This window comes from Felis catus, chromosome C1 (genome assembly GCF_018350175.1).
Source record: "Felis catus isolate Fca126 chromosome C1, F.catus_Fca126_mat1.0, whole genome shotgun sequence".
Classification (NCBI taxonomy): domain Eukaryota; kingdom Metazoa; phylum Chordata; class Mammalia; order Carnivora; family Felidae; genus Felis; species Felis catus.
Genome location: NC_058375.1, coordinates 105,283,307 through 105,300,568, shown reverse-complemented (window position 1 = coordinate 105,300,568; position 17,262 = coordinate 105,283,307). Strand labels below are relative to the sequence as shown.

Below are 17,262 nucleotides of genomic sequence, written 5' to 3'. Positions count from 1 at the left end.
AGGCTCCGAGCTGTCAGCACAGAGCCCAATGTGGGGCTCGAACCCACGAACTATGAGATCATGACCTGAATCGAAGTCAGACGCTTAACTGACTGAGCCACACAGGGGCCCTGAGCATCCTACTCTTAATTTCAGCTCAGGTCATGATCCCAGGGTCATGGGATTGAGTCCCACATGAGGCTCGGTGCAGACAGTATGGAGTCTGCTTGGAATGTTCTCTCCCTCTCTTTCTGCCCCTTCCCCACTCATGTTCTCTCCCAAATAAAATAAATATTAAAAAATAAAAAGCTAGAATTTCTAAAGAAGAGAACTTTGTGGAAGCATAGTAGGATTCTTCACGAACGGTTCTGTATAGAACGGACCTCTGGGAAACAAAAGGATGAGAGGTGAAACTCAATGAATCACCTCAACGTCATCTTTGAAAAGTTAACATCCTCTCTAAAACAAGACAACTTGAAAGAAAGGGGTAGTAGGGATTTGAGCTTTGGCAAAGCTGGCTGAGACCAAGGGAATTTAAAATAGACTCTTTTAGAGCTTCTGGGTGACTCAATCCATTAAGCATCCATTTCTTGATTTCAGCTCAGGTCATGATTTCCTGGTTCATGAGATCGAGCCTGCAATGGGCTCTGTGCTGACAGTGTGGAGCCTGTGTGGGATTCTCTCTCCCTCTTTCTCTGCCCCTCCCCCCTCATATTCATTCTCTGTCTCTTTCTCTCAAAAATAAGTAAATAAAATTGACTCTTTTTTTTAATGTTTATTGATTTTTGAGAGAGGGAGGCAGATGATCTAAAGCAGCCGAGCCCACCAACCACGAGATCATGACCAGAGCTGAAGTCAAACACAACCGACTGACCCACCCAGGTGCCCCTAAAATAGATTCTTAAAGTCAGTTGGAACCTTGAATATCATCTAGTTCCAACTAATTCCTCCTGAATTAATCTCTTCCACAGCATCCATGACAAGTGATTGTTCAGTCTTTTGAATAACTCCAGTGTCTCGAAACTTCCTCTCGCCTTCACCCTCATTAAAACTATTCAAATGTTTGGGGCACCTGGGTGGCTCAGTCGGTTGGGCATCCGACTTCGGCTCAGGTCATGATCTCGCGGTCCGTGAGTTCGAACCCCACGTCAGGCTCTGGGCTGATGGCTTCGAGCCTGGAGCCTGCTTCCAATTCTGTGTCTCCCTCTCTCTCTGCCCCTCCCCCGTTCATGCTCTGTCTCTGTCCCAAAAATAAATAAAAAAACGTTGAAAAAAAATTAAAAAAAAACTATTCAAGTGTTTGAGGACCACTTCTCTCTACATCACACTTCACTAGATAAACATCCTTCCCTGCTGCAGTTATTTCTCCCTGATTTGATATGGACGCCTAGCCTGACCCTGGCTGCTTTCTGGAAGAGCTCAAATGTGTCAGTGTGCCTGTCTGACTTTGGTGCAGACGTGGCCTGAGCCAAGGAGAACTAAACTGTCACTCGCTTGGTTGTGGAGCTGGACTGTAAGAGAGCCTTAGGTGTCCTTAGATTTTTTTCACTTCCTACCTTATCACACTATTGACTCATTAAAACTAAATAAAACCTACAGGTGTAATTGTGGCATGGGGTAGGGTTGTTTTAATTTGTTTTGACTTAATGTATAACATATGGATTCATTTACTTTAGTAAACATGTAAATAATAGGGATCAAAATCTTCATTCAAAAAAATCACAGGGCCACCTGGGTGGCTCAGTCGGCTGAGTGTCCGACTTCGGCTCAGGTCATGATCTCGCAGTCTTCTGAGTTCAAGCCTCGTGTCAGGCTCACTGTTGTCAGCAGAGCTCACTGTTGTCAGCACAGAGCCGCCTACTTCAGGTCCTCTGTCCCACTCTCTCTCTTTGCCTCCCCTCCCCCCCGCTTGTGCCTCTCTCTTTCAAAAATAAACAGACAAAAAATTACAGAGGCGCCTGGCTGGCTCAGTCAGAAGAGCGTATGACTCGATCTCAGGGTTGTGAGTTCAAGTCCCATGTTGATTATAGAAATTACTAAAAAAAATAAAATAAAAACTTAAAAAAGAAAACAAACTATAGACAAATCCAAAGTTTTCTTTGACCATTATCCCAAATCCTGGTCCTTTCCTTTAAGAGACACATGCTGTTTGATTTTGGTTATGTATCCTCCCAGACTTTTTCCTATGTATTTACATGGATATATATTTACAGGTGGAAATAAGCAGTTGCAAGGGAATTTTGAAACCTAAATGTATCAGGGGCACTTGGGTGGCTCAGTCCATTAAGCATCTGACTCTTGGTTTCAGGTCATGATCTCACTGTTCATGGGTTCCTGCCCCAAGACGGGCTCTGTGCTGACAATGCAGAACGTGCTTGGGATTCTCTCTGTTCCTCCCCTGCACACATGCTCTCTCTCTCTCTCTGAAAATAAATAACCTTTAAAGTTTAAAAAACAAACACATAAATGTATCAAATGGTTTGTATTATTCTAAATCTTTTTTCATTTTAACACATTTCAGAGAACTTTTCACATCAGTACATATAAAGCTATCTCCCTTTTTATAACTGCTATATAGTATCCTATAGTATGGATGTATCATTTTAACCATTCTGTTGTTGGATGCAAATTGTTTCCATTTTTTTTGTTACTACAATGTTTCATTGAAAATTCTTTATGACTGTTAGTGTTATACAGGAGTATCTCCCTGGGGTAAATATTAAGAGAGTTAATTGCTGGGTGGCAGGATGTATACTTTGAAATTTTTAATAGATACTTAAAAATCACCCTAAAATGATCTATATTCCCACCAAATGTAAGAGAATACCTCAGCCACTTACCCATATTTTGCTAACACTTGGTATTAGCAGCCTTAAATTTTTGCCAATAAGATGAAAGTTATCTCATATAACAACACACACATGTATATGTATGTATATAGGTATTAGTGTGCATGTACATATGTATACACCTTTTGTATGTCCTCTATTTTTTTAAGATTTTTTTAAGTAATCTCTGCACCCATCGTGGGGCTCGAACTCACAACCCCAAGATTGAGAGTCATACGCTCTACTGACTAGGCAGCCAGGTGCCCTTGTGTCCTCTATTTTTTTTTTTTTTTTAATGCTTATTTATTTTTGAGAGAGCGAGAGAGAGGGAGACAGAGGGTCTGAAGCGGGCTCTGCACTGACACCACAGAGAGAGTCCTATGGAGGGCTCAAACTCATGAACCATGAGATCATGACCTGAGTGAGCTAAAGTCAGACACTTAACCGACTGAGCCACACAGGTGCCCCTATGTCCTCTATTTTAATTGCCTACTTTGCCCATATTTCTGTTCAGTCTCCTAAGTAATTTTCAAAACATATTATTCTATATTGCCTACAGAGTATACACACACATAACCTTTGCGCTATACTTTACATTTAATCCACTTAAACTAAGTCTTGTGGGGTGCCTGGATGGCTCAGTAGTTTGAGCACCTGACTCCTGATTTCGGCTCAAGTCACGATCCCAGGGTCATGGGATCAAGCCCTGTGTCAGGCACCAAGCTGAGTGTGGAGCCTGCTTGGGATTTTCTCTCTCTTCTTCTGCCCCTCTCCCCTGTTCTCTCCTTGTCTCTCTAAAATTAAAAAAAAAATAAAACCCTAAATCTTGTTAGATTTGGTCTAGCCTATCAAGATCTCTTTGCATTCTGATTCTCCTCTCCAACAATATATTGTCTCTCCCATATTCTTGTTATCTACACATGTGATCACCTGTCATCAATGTTCTTTTTTTTTAATTAATTTTTAAAGTAATCTCTACACCCAACATGGGGTTCCCACTCACAACCCCGAGATCAAGAACTAGGTGCTCTACCGACTGAGCCAGCCAGGCACCTGTCATCAATGTTGTTAACTAAACCATTTGTACAAACGTTGGACAGGACAGCTCCCAGGTCAGTGCCTGGTGGAATGTACTACAGACCTCTATTATTAATGGGATTCTAGATGGTGCTCACATTGCCTTTTCACCCGACAGCAATTAGGACCCTTGTTCAATTGGAACCTGCATCTTCAGGCCCATTGTCAGACTTCACAGAAGAGAAGTCTGAGTTCCATGTCCCAGGCCAAAAGGAGAAAACTTGAAATTGAGTTGTAAACCAAGTTTATTGTCCCTTTCTTGGGCGTCATTCATCTGGATCAGCTTCCCTAAGCATTTGCTTCTTCCAGTCAGAACCTACAGGTTTTCTAAAAACTTAGAAAATGTCATTCATTATTCAGTTTTGTATCGTTTTAGTTTGGGCCAACTACAGTTCCAGTCTAACAGATCCTTTGTGGCTTCACTTCTTACCCTGTCCACCTGAGGTTCCATGGACAACAATCTATCTCAAGACACTCTGGGGCGCCTAGGTGGCTCACTTGGTCGAGCGTCCGACTTCAGTTCAGGTCATGATCTCGCGGTCTGTGGGTTTGAGCCCCGCGTCGGGCTCTGTGCTGACAGCTCGGAGCCTGGAGCCTGCTTTGGATTCTGTCTCCTTCTCTCTCTGCCCCTCCCCACATGTAATAAATAAATGTAAAAATAAATAAATAAATGTAAAATAAATAAATGTAAATAAATAAATGTAAAAAAAATTTTTTTTTAAAAAAAGACACTTTTAGCACACCTTCAATTACCTCTGTCTTTTGTTCTTTGGTCCCAAGTACTTCACCACTCCCCAGTTCTAATGAATCTAATCTTTGTTTATTCAAGAAATATTTATCAGCTGCCAACTGATGTGCCAAGAATTTTAGGTGTTGGAGGCAGAGGTGTTTCCTCTACTTCTGCTTATTGGCTGCTGCTTTATGGGAGAGCATTTATGCGAGTCAGAACTGGTACCCATGTGTAATTTCCAGCCTAACTTGGCAGTCCCCACAGGAAGCCAGATTGCTTGTGAATTTCCTACAGCTGTTCTCCTCAAGCACCAGTATCTAGTCCTAGCCTCTGCCTTTTGTAGACCACCTTGTATTCCACCTCAAAAGGAATGGGTATCCCATCTGTATCTTCTTGCCTAGCTAAATAAAGAAGAGATGTCCGTTTAGAGGCTTTAACTTGGCCCTCCCATCTGTCTCTCTTCGAATACTGGTGCCCTATCAATGGTCCCTTCTCTCTTCTTTATAATTTCTTTCATGTCAGAAGATCACTGTCCCTAGCCTACAAATATGTTTGAATCCCTCGTTTTAATTTTTTTAATGTTTATTTATTTTTGAGAGAGAGTGCGTGTGAGTGGGGCAGGGGCAGAGAGCAAGGGAGACAGAATCTGAAGTAGGGTCCAGGCTCTGAGCTGTCAGCCCAGAGTCCGATACGGGGCTCAAACTCATGAGCTATGAGATCATGGTCTGAGCAGAAGTTGGACACCTAACCGACAGAGCCACGCTGATGCCCCTGAACCCCTCATTTAAAAAAAATTCTTACTTTTTTCTTGAACCCAACCCCTCTGGTTTCTCATCACTCTAAAATTTTGAGGGGTTCCTAGGTAGCTTAGTCAGTTAAGCATCGGACTGGTTTTTTTTTGTTTTTTTTTTTTAATGTTTATTTATCTTTTGAGAGACAGAGAGAGCAAGTGAGCGCCAGCAGGGGAGGATCAGGCTCTTTGTCAGTAGACAGCAGAGAGCCCAATACAGTGCTCGAAACCATAAGCCTAACCAACTGAGCCACCCAGGTGCCCCAAGCATCCAACTCTCGGTTTGGCTCAGGTCATGATCTCATGGTTCATGGGTTTGAGCCCTGCCCTGGGCTCTGTGCTGACAGTCCAGAGCCTGCTTACGATTCTCTCTCTCCCTCTCTGCCTCACCCCCTGCTCATTCTCTCTCTCAAATAAACTTGAAAAAAATAAAATATAATACATACATTTTTTTTAATTTTCAACTACTATTTATTCTTTAACTCAATGAAATTCAGCTTTTGTCCTCATTAATTTGCAAAATCTATTCTCAAAATGGTGTAAATGCTAAGTACAATGGCCTATTTTCAGTCCCTACCTGAATTTTTTTCCTCTCTTGTCTTCCAAGGAAGACTTTCTATCTTCATACATTCAATAATTGTTTTTCTTCTCTTTCTTCCTTTTTTTTTTTTTTGTTTGAGAGAGAGCACGAGCAGGGGAGAGGGGCAGAGCAAGAGAGAAAGAATCTTAGGCAGGCTCCACCCACATCACAGAGGCCGACACAGAGCTCAATCCCACGACCCTGGGATCATGACCTGAGCCAAAATCAATACTGAGACGCTCAACTGACTGAGCCACCAAGGTGCCCCATATTTATTGATTGCTCTCTGTGCGCCAGAAAATAGCAGTGGCAACATAGACCTAGCTTCTATTCTCATGGAACTTGTAGTGGGGACCGGGGGAAGGGTGTGGGGTCACCAACATTCAACAGAGAATCAGACTTCCATTCTAGCAATATAACAGACCAAATACTCTCTACAACTATTCCATGACAAAATGCCTCAAAACACTAGCTCAAATATAAAAGGCAAAAGCATGAATCCAAAAACATAAGGCTGAAATTGGTGGCTGTTTTAGAGACATCTGTTAACCCCCGGTGACAATGCTTCCATCTAAGTGGTTTCTCAGGAGACAGCAGACTAAGCGTAGGGCTTGTGCAAGAACAGGGACTGGAATGTCCCTGAGTAACACTAGGACTCCTGCAGGTTCCACTGTCAGAGAAAGGGTAAAAGAGAAAATACCCACCCTGGGAAGGGAGACAGAAAAGAAATGCCCTTATGTTGGCTCAGAGTGAGGGGGAAAAGATCTTCCCCTAGAATTCACAAGTTAGTCCTCTCATGGGTTTATAGCCTAAATCCACTCTACCTAAATAAGCAGAAAATTTTAAAGGTTAGATTTTATTTTTAATGTTTATTTATTTTTGAGAGACAGCATGAGGGGGGAGGGGCAGAGAGAAAGGGAGACACAGAATCTGAAGCAGGCTCCAGGCTCTGAGCTGTCAGCACAGAGCCTAATGCAGGGCTCGAAATCACAAATGCGGGGCTCAAAATCACAAACTGGGAGATCATGACCTAAGCCGAAGTCCCATGTTTAACCGACTAAGCCACCCAGGCTCCCCAAGCTCAGATTTTATTTTAAAGTAATTTACAAGTTGGTAGTATCCCCAGGTACTTGAAAGAAACAAACACAAATCCTCTGGAGGAAAGCACCTTCAATCCAGACCTCAAAAGTTCCCTAAATTTCTTTCAAAAATGAGTTCACAAAGGTGTCTGGGTGGCTCAGGTGGTTAAGCATCTGACTTCAGCTCAGGTCATGATCTCACAGTCCATGAGTTCAAGCCCTATGTCAGGCTCTGCTGACAGCTCAGAGCCTGGAGCCTGCTTTGGATTCTGTGGTCTCCCTCTGTCTGCCCCTCCCTGGCACATGCTCACGCTTTCTTTCTCTTTCTCTCTCTCTCTCTCTCTCCCGGCTCATGTTCACGCTTTCTCTCTCTCTCTCTCTCAAAAATAAATAAACATTAAAAAAACGTTTTTAAGGGGGCGCCTGGGTGGCGCAGTCGGTTAAGCGTCCGACTTCAGCCAGGTCACGATCTCGCGGTCCGGGAGTTCGAGCCCCGCGTCGGGCTCTGGGCTGATGGCTCAGAGCCTGGAGCCTGTTTCCGATTCTGTGTCTCCCTCTTTCTCTGCCCCTCCCCCGTTCATGCTCTGTCTCTCTCTGTCCCAAAAATAAATAAACGTTGAAAAAAAAATTTTTTTTTTAAAAACTTTTTTAATGAGTCCACAAATAAAAATCCCAAAACACAAGGAAACAGGAAATAAGACACCATGAATGAGCAGAAATTATAAATAGCAGAATTAAGCCCACAGAGACATTGGATATTGGAATTATAAGACAGCCTATAAATAAGTACGTTTAATATATTTAAAGGAAAAAAAGAGGGGCACCTGTCTGGCTCAGTCAGAGGAGCATTTGACTCTTGATCTTGGGGTTGTGAGTTCAAGCCCCATGTTGGGTGTAGAGATTACTTAAATAAGTAAATAAATCTTTTTTTAGAAAAAAGAAAGAGTGAAGGAAGTATGACTAAAGAATAAAAGACTAAAAACATGACAAGATGGGGTGCCTGGGTGGCTCAGTCGGTTGAGCATCCGACTTGGGCTCAGGTAATGGTCTTACAGTTTGTGGGTTTGAGCCCCACATTAGGCTCTGTGCTGACAGCTCAGAGCCTGGATCCTGCTTTGGATTCTGTGTCTCCATCTCTCTCTGCCTCTCCTCCACTCATAGTCTCTCTCTTAAAAACAAACAAATATTAACAAATGTTTGAGAAAATGACAAGAGAGATTTTTTTTTAAATTTTTTTAACGTTTTATTTTATTTTTGGGACAGAGAGAGACACAGCATGAACGGGGGAGGGGCAGAGAGAGAGGGAGACACAGAATTGGAAGCAGGCTCCAGGCTCTGAGCCATCAGCCCAGAGCCTGACGCGGGGCTCGAACTCACGGACCGCGAGATCGTGACCTGAGCCGAAGTCGGACGCTCAACCAACCGAGCCACCCAGGCGCCCCAGACAAGAGAGATTTTAAAAGGTACAATCAGGGGCACCTAGGTGGCTCAGTCAGTTAAGCGTCCGGCTCTTGATTTCAGCTGAGGTCATGATCTCACAGTTTGTGGGTTCTGGCTCCGTGTCTGGTTCTGTGCTGGCAGCGTTTGGGAGCTTGGGATTCTCTCTCTTTCCCTCTCTCTCAGCCCTTCACTCATGTTGTCTCTGTCTCTTTCAAAATAAATAAACTTAAAAAAAAAAAGGTACAATCAAGATCTAGAAATTAAACATATAATTAAAATAAATAATTTAAAATTATTATTAAAATACATAATTAAAATTGCCATAGATGCTTTGAAGGAAAATTAACAATGCTATGAACACAGGGGCACCTGGGTGGCTGTCGGTTTAGAATCCAACTTCGGCTCAGGTCATGATCTCACAAATTTGTAAGTTCGAGCCCCATATTCAGCTCTGCATTGATGGGGCAGAGTCAGCTTTGGTTTCTCTGTCTTCTTCACTCTACCTCCTACCCTGCACATGCCCTCTCTCTCTCTCAAAAACAAATAAATAAACGTTTTTTAACATTCTATTAAAAACATAAGAGTTGACTCTAAGGGTGCCTGGCTGGCTCAGTCAGTGGAGCGTGTGACTCTTGGTATCAGCGTTGTGACTTCAAGCCCCATGTTAGGTGTAGAGTTTATTTTTTTTAAATAAAATATTTTTAAAAATAAAAATTAAGGGGTGCTTGGGTGGCTCAGTTGGTCAGGCCTCTGACTCTTGATTTCAGCTCAGGTCACGATCCCCGGGTTTGTGAGATCGAGCCCTGCATCAGTCTCTGTGCTGACAGTGTGGAACCTCCTTGGGATTCTCTCTCCCTCTTTCTCTGGCCCTCCCTCTCTCTCTCTCTCTCTCTCTCTCTCTCTCTCTCTCTCTCTCAAAATAAATACATAAACATTAAAAAAAAACAGTAACAAAGACTATCCTTCATAGCCTCCCTTGCAGGTAAGAGACCATATGACTACTTCTAGCTAACAGGATAATGACAAAAATGGCATGCAACTTATGGGAAATGTCATTAAAGGAAACTAGACACCCTCTGCATTCCCTCTTCTCCTTCCTGCCGGCAAGAATGCAGGTAACACGGGTGAAGCTAGCCTGCTGCACCATCAAGTAAGAAAGCACGTATGAGAGCACCACCACCTGATAGAAGAAGAAATAGGATTCCTGATCATAATGGAACTACCATGCCAACTTCGGGTTCCATCAGAGAGGAAGAAGAATAAATACTGGATAAGGCAACTAGCAATGTTTGTTACACCTTCCGAGAGGCTACTGAATCCCAGTTATATGCTAGTTTAACCTGTGGGGACTAGGGCCTAAAATTATGGTCCTGTAGGCAAAGATGACAATTACAGTGTTGTGATGGGAGAGTAGGAAAATAGCGATGCTGGAGGCATGGTGCAAAAAAGTACTGATATGCAGTAAGAAGTGCAGAAAGTGGCCAACTAAGCCAGAAGTTCAAATAATGATTTTGACAAAAAAACAGGAGATCAGGCAGATCATGACCTCATGGTTTGTGAGTTCAAGCCCTGCGTCAGGGTCTGTGTTGACAGCCCAGAGCCTGGAGCCTGCTTCGGATTCTGTGTCTCCCTCTCTCTCTGCCCCTTCCCCGCTCACACTCTCAAAAATTAACATTAAAAAAAAAACACACACACACAAAAAAACCCAGGAGATCAGGGGTGCCTGGGTGGCTCAGTCAGTTGAGCATCTAATTCTTGAGTTTGGCTCAGGTCATGATGCCAGGGTGGAAAGATCGAGCCCTGTGTCGGGCTCCATGATGAGCATGGAGCCTGCTTAAGATTTCCTCTCTCTTCCTCTCTGCCCCTCTCCCCTACTCTCACAATCTCTCTCATTCTCTCAAACAAAAAAACAAACCCCAGGAGATAACCGTTTTAGTGTGTTATCAAGAATAACCATTAGAGGGGTGCCTGGGTAGGTGGGTCGGTTAAGTGTGCAACTCTTGGTTTCAGCTTAGGTTATGATCTCCTGGTTTGGTTTATGAGTTTGAGCCCTGCGTGCGGCTCTGCGCTGACAGTGTGGAGCCTGCTTGGGATTCTCTCTCTAACCACTCTCTCTGCCCCTCCCCACTCATGCTCTCTCTCAAAACTAAATAAATAAACTTTAAAAATAAATAAATAAATAACCATTAGAGATTATGGTCACAGAGGGATTGTTTAGGAAAAAATTATGCACACCTTATAAATGAGGCTAGGGGCACCTGGGTGGCTCAGTTGGTTAAGCATCCAATTTAGGCTCAGGTCATGATCTTACCGTTTGTGGATTCCAGCCCCTAGTCGGGCTCTGTGCTGACAGCTCAGAGCCTGAGGTCTGCTTTGGATTGTGTGTCTCCCTCTCTCTCTGCCCCTCCCCTGCTCACGCTATCTCTCTCTGTCAAAAATAAACATCAAAACAAAAAATTAAAAAATAAAATTAAATAAATAAATAAGGCCAAAAGATGACATGATCTTTCAATACAGAGCACTTTTTTTTTTTTTTAAGTTTATTTGAGAAAGAGCACACACACGAGAGCAGGGGAGGGACAGAGCAAGAGGGAAAGAAAATCCCAAGGCAGGCTCTGTGGTGTCAGTGCAGAGCCTGACACGGGGCTCAATCTCACGACTCTAACATCGTGACCTGAGCCGAAAGCAGGAGTCTAACACTTAACTGACTGAGCTACCCAGGCGCCCCAATGCTAGAGCATTATCAAGTAAATCCACCTGAGTGAGGGTCACCAGATTATCTTGGGGAATGTAATTTTGTTTGCTTAGCACCCAAAAGTTTTACAACTTCCAAAAGTTAGAGGGTAATGTGTAGAAAACTAATAAGGTGCAGTGATTTTTTTCTAGTCTACTAAAGAAAATAACCCCAAAGTTACAGTTTATTGCCCTATAGGACATTAACTGCGTTTATACCTAAGCATCCTTCTTCAGCAGTTCTTTCCTTGATAATAATATAAATCTCAACTTTTCATATCTTCATGGAACCAGTTTTATCATTCTGTTAATTTCTTCATTACTAAGGTAAATACAATTTTGAAAATGGGTAAAAAAAGAAAGAGTATAGTATAAAGAGGACTTAGAGCTCAAAGGCAAAAGATTAGCTTCACCTCAGTGGAAGAGAACAGGGTATTCCAGTAATTCTGGAAATTGCTATCAGCAGAGTGGAGAGCTTCCCAAAACTCAAGTTTATATATAGGGCCTAAGAACAAAACAAAACCAAAAACACTGCTTTCCCAAGGTGAGGAATAAAAGGGATGAGTAATTAAGAGAGGCAAGAAGGATGAGAGCAAACGTTTTTTCATTACAGAAAGGGAAAGGCAACATGAAATATTAAGTATGCCCAATTTCAGGCCCCAAAAGATGTAGAATAAGGCTCTTAGTTCCTTGGGGAACTTGGGGAAGTTTCAAAGGATTTAATACACACCTACAAAAAAAGATTGGCACAGCCAGGATGTCAACAATGCTTTTCTTTTGAGGGTCAGGACTGTGGCCAAAATAGTTACCCTAAGAACAAGAACCATTCTTGAAAGGGTGTGTACACAAATCCAGAGGTTACTCTGACTCTGAACAATACTAGGGATCAGAAGTACTAAGTGATTTTAAATTCCCTGAAATACTAAGTGATTTTAAATTCCCTGAGGACAGGACCTTCCAGATATCCTGAAGACACACCGATTCCGCCTCTAAACTGCACAGACCTCCCAGCCTACTACTGAGACTCGTGGCTTGCTGGCAGTCTGGAGGCGTCTGGGAGGTGGTCGGCCTGTTAATCTTATGTAGTATGGATGCCTACATCATGATCATGCCACTCACTGTTTTGTCATCCTCTTAGTCATGAAGCACTATAGACTATAGACACCCTGTCCTCAAGAGGGTGATCCCTGGAGTCAAAGGTGCCTCATACCCACCCACTACAAAAATAAAAGGTGTCAGGAGCCTCAGAAGAGATGCGAATAGGGTCAGGCTTACATGTCAATAAAACCAGTGACTGTGGAGTAGAGATAGGAGGTGAGAGAAAGCAAGTAGAGAGGCAGAAATAAAATTTACCTTGGGCAGAACAATTTCCTTTAGTCAAGTTACATGTAAGTGATCCATGGGGCAGTTCTTGGACCGTCCCATTTCCAAACATTGTTGGACTGAGAACAAAGGGCAGAGGATGTGCAAAACAAATGCAGGTCCCCAGCCGCTTAAGGACCCATATTATCTAAATGGTTTTTTCTTTGTTTTTTGTTTTTTTTTTTGAGAGAGAGAGTGAGCGTGAACACGAGTGGGGGAGGAGCAGAGAAACAGGGGGACAGAGGATCCGGAAATGGGCTCTGTGCTGACAAGCAGCCAGCCGATGCGGGTTTGAACTCACGAATTGTGAGATCATGACCTAAGCGGAAGTCCGCGGCTCAACCGACTGAGCCACCCAGGAGCCCCAAGAACCCCTATTATCTAGACTGTTGTTTCCCAGCCACGGCAAAACTTCTTCATCCCCTTTCCTTAATTTCTGAATGACTCAATGGGTAAGACTTTAGTTGCGGAAAGAAAAAGCCTCCGCCATGGAAGCAACAGCTGGGGCTCGCAAACCAGGAGCCTGGGAAGCAGCTAGGCTGCCATTAACAGGCCCACATCGGCGCAGCGGAAGAACTCGAGCCCACCAGCCCCAGCTCCCGGGTCGCCGTTACGTAACCCACCGCGTGCCCACCGAGTATCGGAAGACCCCGCCCAGCCCTAAAGCCCCGCCCCTACCGGCCGGTGAGGTGCCGTGCGCAGCTCTAGGGAAGCTTCCTCCCCTTTCCCCTTTTATGGGAGTACCTTTTTTTTTTTTTTTAAGATTTGCTGACGTCACCGAGTAGGACTGGCTCTGAAACCTTGATATAGGAGGCCCTCTCTCACTCCTTACTTCCGCTTCTTTCAACTGAGGAGTCAGGGCCTCCCCCATTTTTCTCACCCAGGAGGAGGAGGCGGCGGCGGAGGCAGCAGCAGCAGCTTACGATGTTTGGCCTCAAGAGAAACGCTGTAATCGGACTCAACCTCTACTGTGGGGGGGCCGGGTTGGCGGCCGGGAGCGGCGGCGCCTCCTCTTCGGGAGGGCGGCTTGTGGCTGTGGGGAAGGAGGCCACGGCCAGGCGAGAGGTAGGGGGAGGGGAAGCCGGTGCGGTGATTGGCGGAAGCGCCGGCGCGAGCCCCCCAGCCACTCTCGCGCCCGACGCCCGGAGGGTCGCGCGGCCCTCGCCCATTGGTGCCGAGGGCCCCGACGTCACCGCGACCCCCCCGAAGCTGCTGTTCTTCGCGGCCACCCGCTGTGCGTCGCCGCCTGAAAAGATGGAAGGCCCAGCCGCCGACGCCATCATGTCGCCCGAAGAGGAGCTAGACGGGTACGAGCCAGAACCTCTGGGGAAGCGGCCGGCTGTCCTGCCTTTGCTGGAGTTGGTCGGGGAGGCCAGCAGTGGCCCCGGCACAGACGGCTCACTGCCCTCGACGCCACCCCCAGCAGAGGAGGAGGAGGACGAGTTGTTCCGGCAGTCGCTGGAGATTATCTCTCGGTACCTTCGGGAGCAGGCGACCGGCGCCAAGGACGCGAAACCACTGGGCGGGTCTGGGGCGGCCAGCCGAAAGGCGTTAGAGACCCTCCGACGGGTCGGGGACGGCGTGCAGCGCAACCACGAGACCGCCTTCCAAGGTAAGGGGGTTGGTTAGTCGCGGAGGCTGCGCTGCCCTGGTTCACCTGTCCCCGGACTTACCCACCGAATGGGGGTGGAAACCGAAAACAAGTCAGTGTTGAAACGACTCGCAATCTATTTCTGAAACCAGAATATTCTGGCCGTGAGTCATTGTTTCCGCCCATCTTAATTCTTGTGGAAATGGCAGCTCTGTTCAAAGCCCGGAAAGGGTGGGATGTCATTTTTCAACTGGGGTCGACCCGAATTCTGTGGACCCCAAATAGCGATTTCCCCCGCCGTGGGTGGGCAGGCAGATCATGCGCCGGTTTAGACAAAGGAGGCCGTGAGAACCTGCATGCTTTTCTTCCTCTCAGGCATGCTTCGGAAACTGGACATCAAAAACGAAAACGATGTCAAATCTTTGTCTCGAGTGATGGTCCATGTTTTCAGTGACGGAGTAACAAACTGGGGCAGGATTGTGACTCTTATTTCTTTTGGTGCCTTTGTGGCCAAACACTTGAAGAGTATAAACCAAGAAAGCTGCATCGAACCATTAGCAGAAAGCATCACAGATGTTCTTGTAAGGACAAAACGAGACTGGCTAGTCAAACAAAGAGGCTGGGTAAGTTTGTTTTAAGGTCGAAGGGGGCCTTGGAATGGAAATGGAATGAAGGATTTTATAAAGAAGGTCTGGGGCTATCTCAAGCTTTTTATGATGCACAACTCAGGTTTCAGGCTCTAACTTACGGACCGGTTTGCCTAATACTGATTTAAGTAGTGGGCTCACAGAGATAGTGTGGTATGACTGTCTTGAATTCTTGCATCAAAAGTCCCGGTTCTGTAGCCTGTTTTACTGGCTGTTGAAACTTTTGTTTTTGGTATTGTAATTCAGCTGGATACTCTTCTGTGGATACAAATTATGAAAAAATAAGAAATCACTTGGGCGGATGATAGTAAACAACGTTTCTGAGTGTGTCCCCCCCCCCCCCCCCCCATTTGTCTTCTGCCGTCTGGTGTAAATAATATTTGGTTCATTATGTTTGGGGGGGAAACCTTAGATATTTTAATTCATCTTTCTTTATGAATAGTGTTTTTAAGCCTTTGGAAACCCATACTTGAAAATGTACTTTTCTTTTTTGTTTTCTAGGATGGGTTTGTGGAGTTCTTCCATGTAGAGGACCTAGAAGGTGGCATCAGAAATGTGCTGCTGGCTTTTGCAGGTGTTGCTGGAGTAGGAGCTGGTTTGGCATATCTAATAAGATAGCCTTTTAAGTGCAATAATTGACTTTTAACCAACCCCAGGCACCAAAATCACATAACGACTGCTGTGAATCAAATGTATTTATGAAGTTGGACTTCAAGCTGTCCAGGCTGTAACCTCCAAGAGTTCTACTCTAGCAACGTAGAAAAGCAAGTGGCAAGAGGATTATGGCTAACAGGAATAAATACATGGGAAAAGTAGTCCCCCTTGAAGAGTCACTGTCTAAAGCAAGGTTCAATTTCAGCAACAGGCAAACTGGGGGGCCATGGAAGAGGACTTTTAGAGTTAGTGAAGATGGTAGGCTTGAAAAGACTTGATTTCCTTGTCTAGAACAGGAGAGTGGCCAGTAGCCAGGCTAGTCATAGAGTCCATTAAATGTCCACTGAAATAATTAACTTCTTATAGTGTTAAAAGAGAAGCACTAACAATGGCAGTGATCTGTATAAAATGGATTTAAGCTACAGGTAATAGAACTATGACTAGAAGCCTCAGTACTGTACAACAGAGTGTGAAGGGAAGCTTTTTCTCTGCAATTAGCTTTTCCCAGGTGTACTTCTTCAATAGAAAGTCCAAGTGCTCAGGACTTTTTATACCTGTTCTACTTTGGCTTGGTTTGAGTGGTTTAGTTTATTAGCCTAGTAATGGCCAAGAATACTTGACTTAAGGCTCAATAATGACAGTTGCAAATATGAAAATATCCTCAATTTTTAAGACAAAAACAACTTGTAAATGTATTTGTCTGTAAAAATTGTATATATTTTTACAGAAAGTCTATTTGAAATGTAAAGGGATGAAAAGTCTCAAAATACATTAATTTTTTCATACCCGTTTGAAATTTCCAACTTCTGTAGTTAGGAATCTATTTCTTCTTACAGCTTTTCTATTCTAAATTTTGTCCTGGTCAGTTATAGATTGTATACAGAACGAGTTGATGTAAGTGTATGCAACTTGGTTGTAGTGGAACAATTCTGATTCATAACTGTGCAGACTTTAATTTTCCTATCTGATTTTGGTAAGTATTCCTTAGATTTTTTTTTAACTGCGATTGAAAAATTGAATGGAAGTTCATCCTTTCACTTCATTACATGTAGGTTTTCAATAAGTGAGTCAAGGTGGAGTTTTAAGTTTGGTGGGCGGTGCCAGCTGGTGACTTAGAAATAATGGGTTCTGATTGGGCAGCTACTCATTTCAGTTCTTTCCATTTGAGTTAATTTACTGGTGAAATTTAAATTGAGTTTATGAGCTCATCTTCAAAGCTTTTGCTAAAAGATTTTCAGCTGTTCCAAATGGGACATACTAGCAGTATGTGTATAAAAAGATCACATCAGGTGTATGAGAGACATTTGATCCCTTGTTTGCTTAATAAATTGTAAAATGGCTTGGAAAAGCAGGCTTATAGTCTAACCATGGTGCTATTATTAGGCTTGCTTGTTAAACACAGGTCTAAGCCTATCAATAAAACAAATACTTATGTTTCATTTCTATTAATGATTCCCAAACTTTGTTCAAATTTTTGCATTGGCATCTCTTTGGATTTCAGGCTTGATGTTTTATCAAACTTACTGTTTATTTTCTATACTTCCTTGAAGTATTTGCTGCTTGTTCTCCCTGTACAAATAGTTATATCAATTCCTACATCCTTACCATGCCATCTCTGAACTCCTACTGGCCCTTTTAGTTTTTGGCACTATGAACCCTAAGTAACCCCCCAGGAGACCACAGACCTTCATCCTTAATGAATTTTATCCTTGGGAGGTGTTAGGTAGTACAGTGGGTGCCATGACCATGAGAGACATGTGGTGGAGAAGTCC

General features: G+C 44.0%; 1 protein-coding gene across 1 annotated transcript; it reads left to right on the top strand.

Annotated features, from left to right (window-relative positions):
* Positions 1 to 13,432: 13,432 nt before the first annotated feature.
* MCL1 (MCL1 apoptosis regulator, BCL2 family member) lies at positions 13,433 to 16,929 on the top strand (the record flags this gene model as incomplete). Its single annotated transcript, NM_001009374.1, is given in 3 exon segments — positions 13,433 to 14,210; positions 14,565 to 14,812; positions 15,338 to 16,929. Coding segments are annotated over 3 exon segments (1,053 nt in total). The 3' UTR covers positions 15,455 to 16,929.
* Between the last annotated feature and the right edge of the window lie 333 nt (positions 16,930 to 17,262).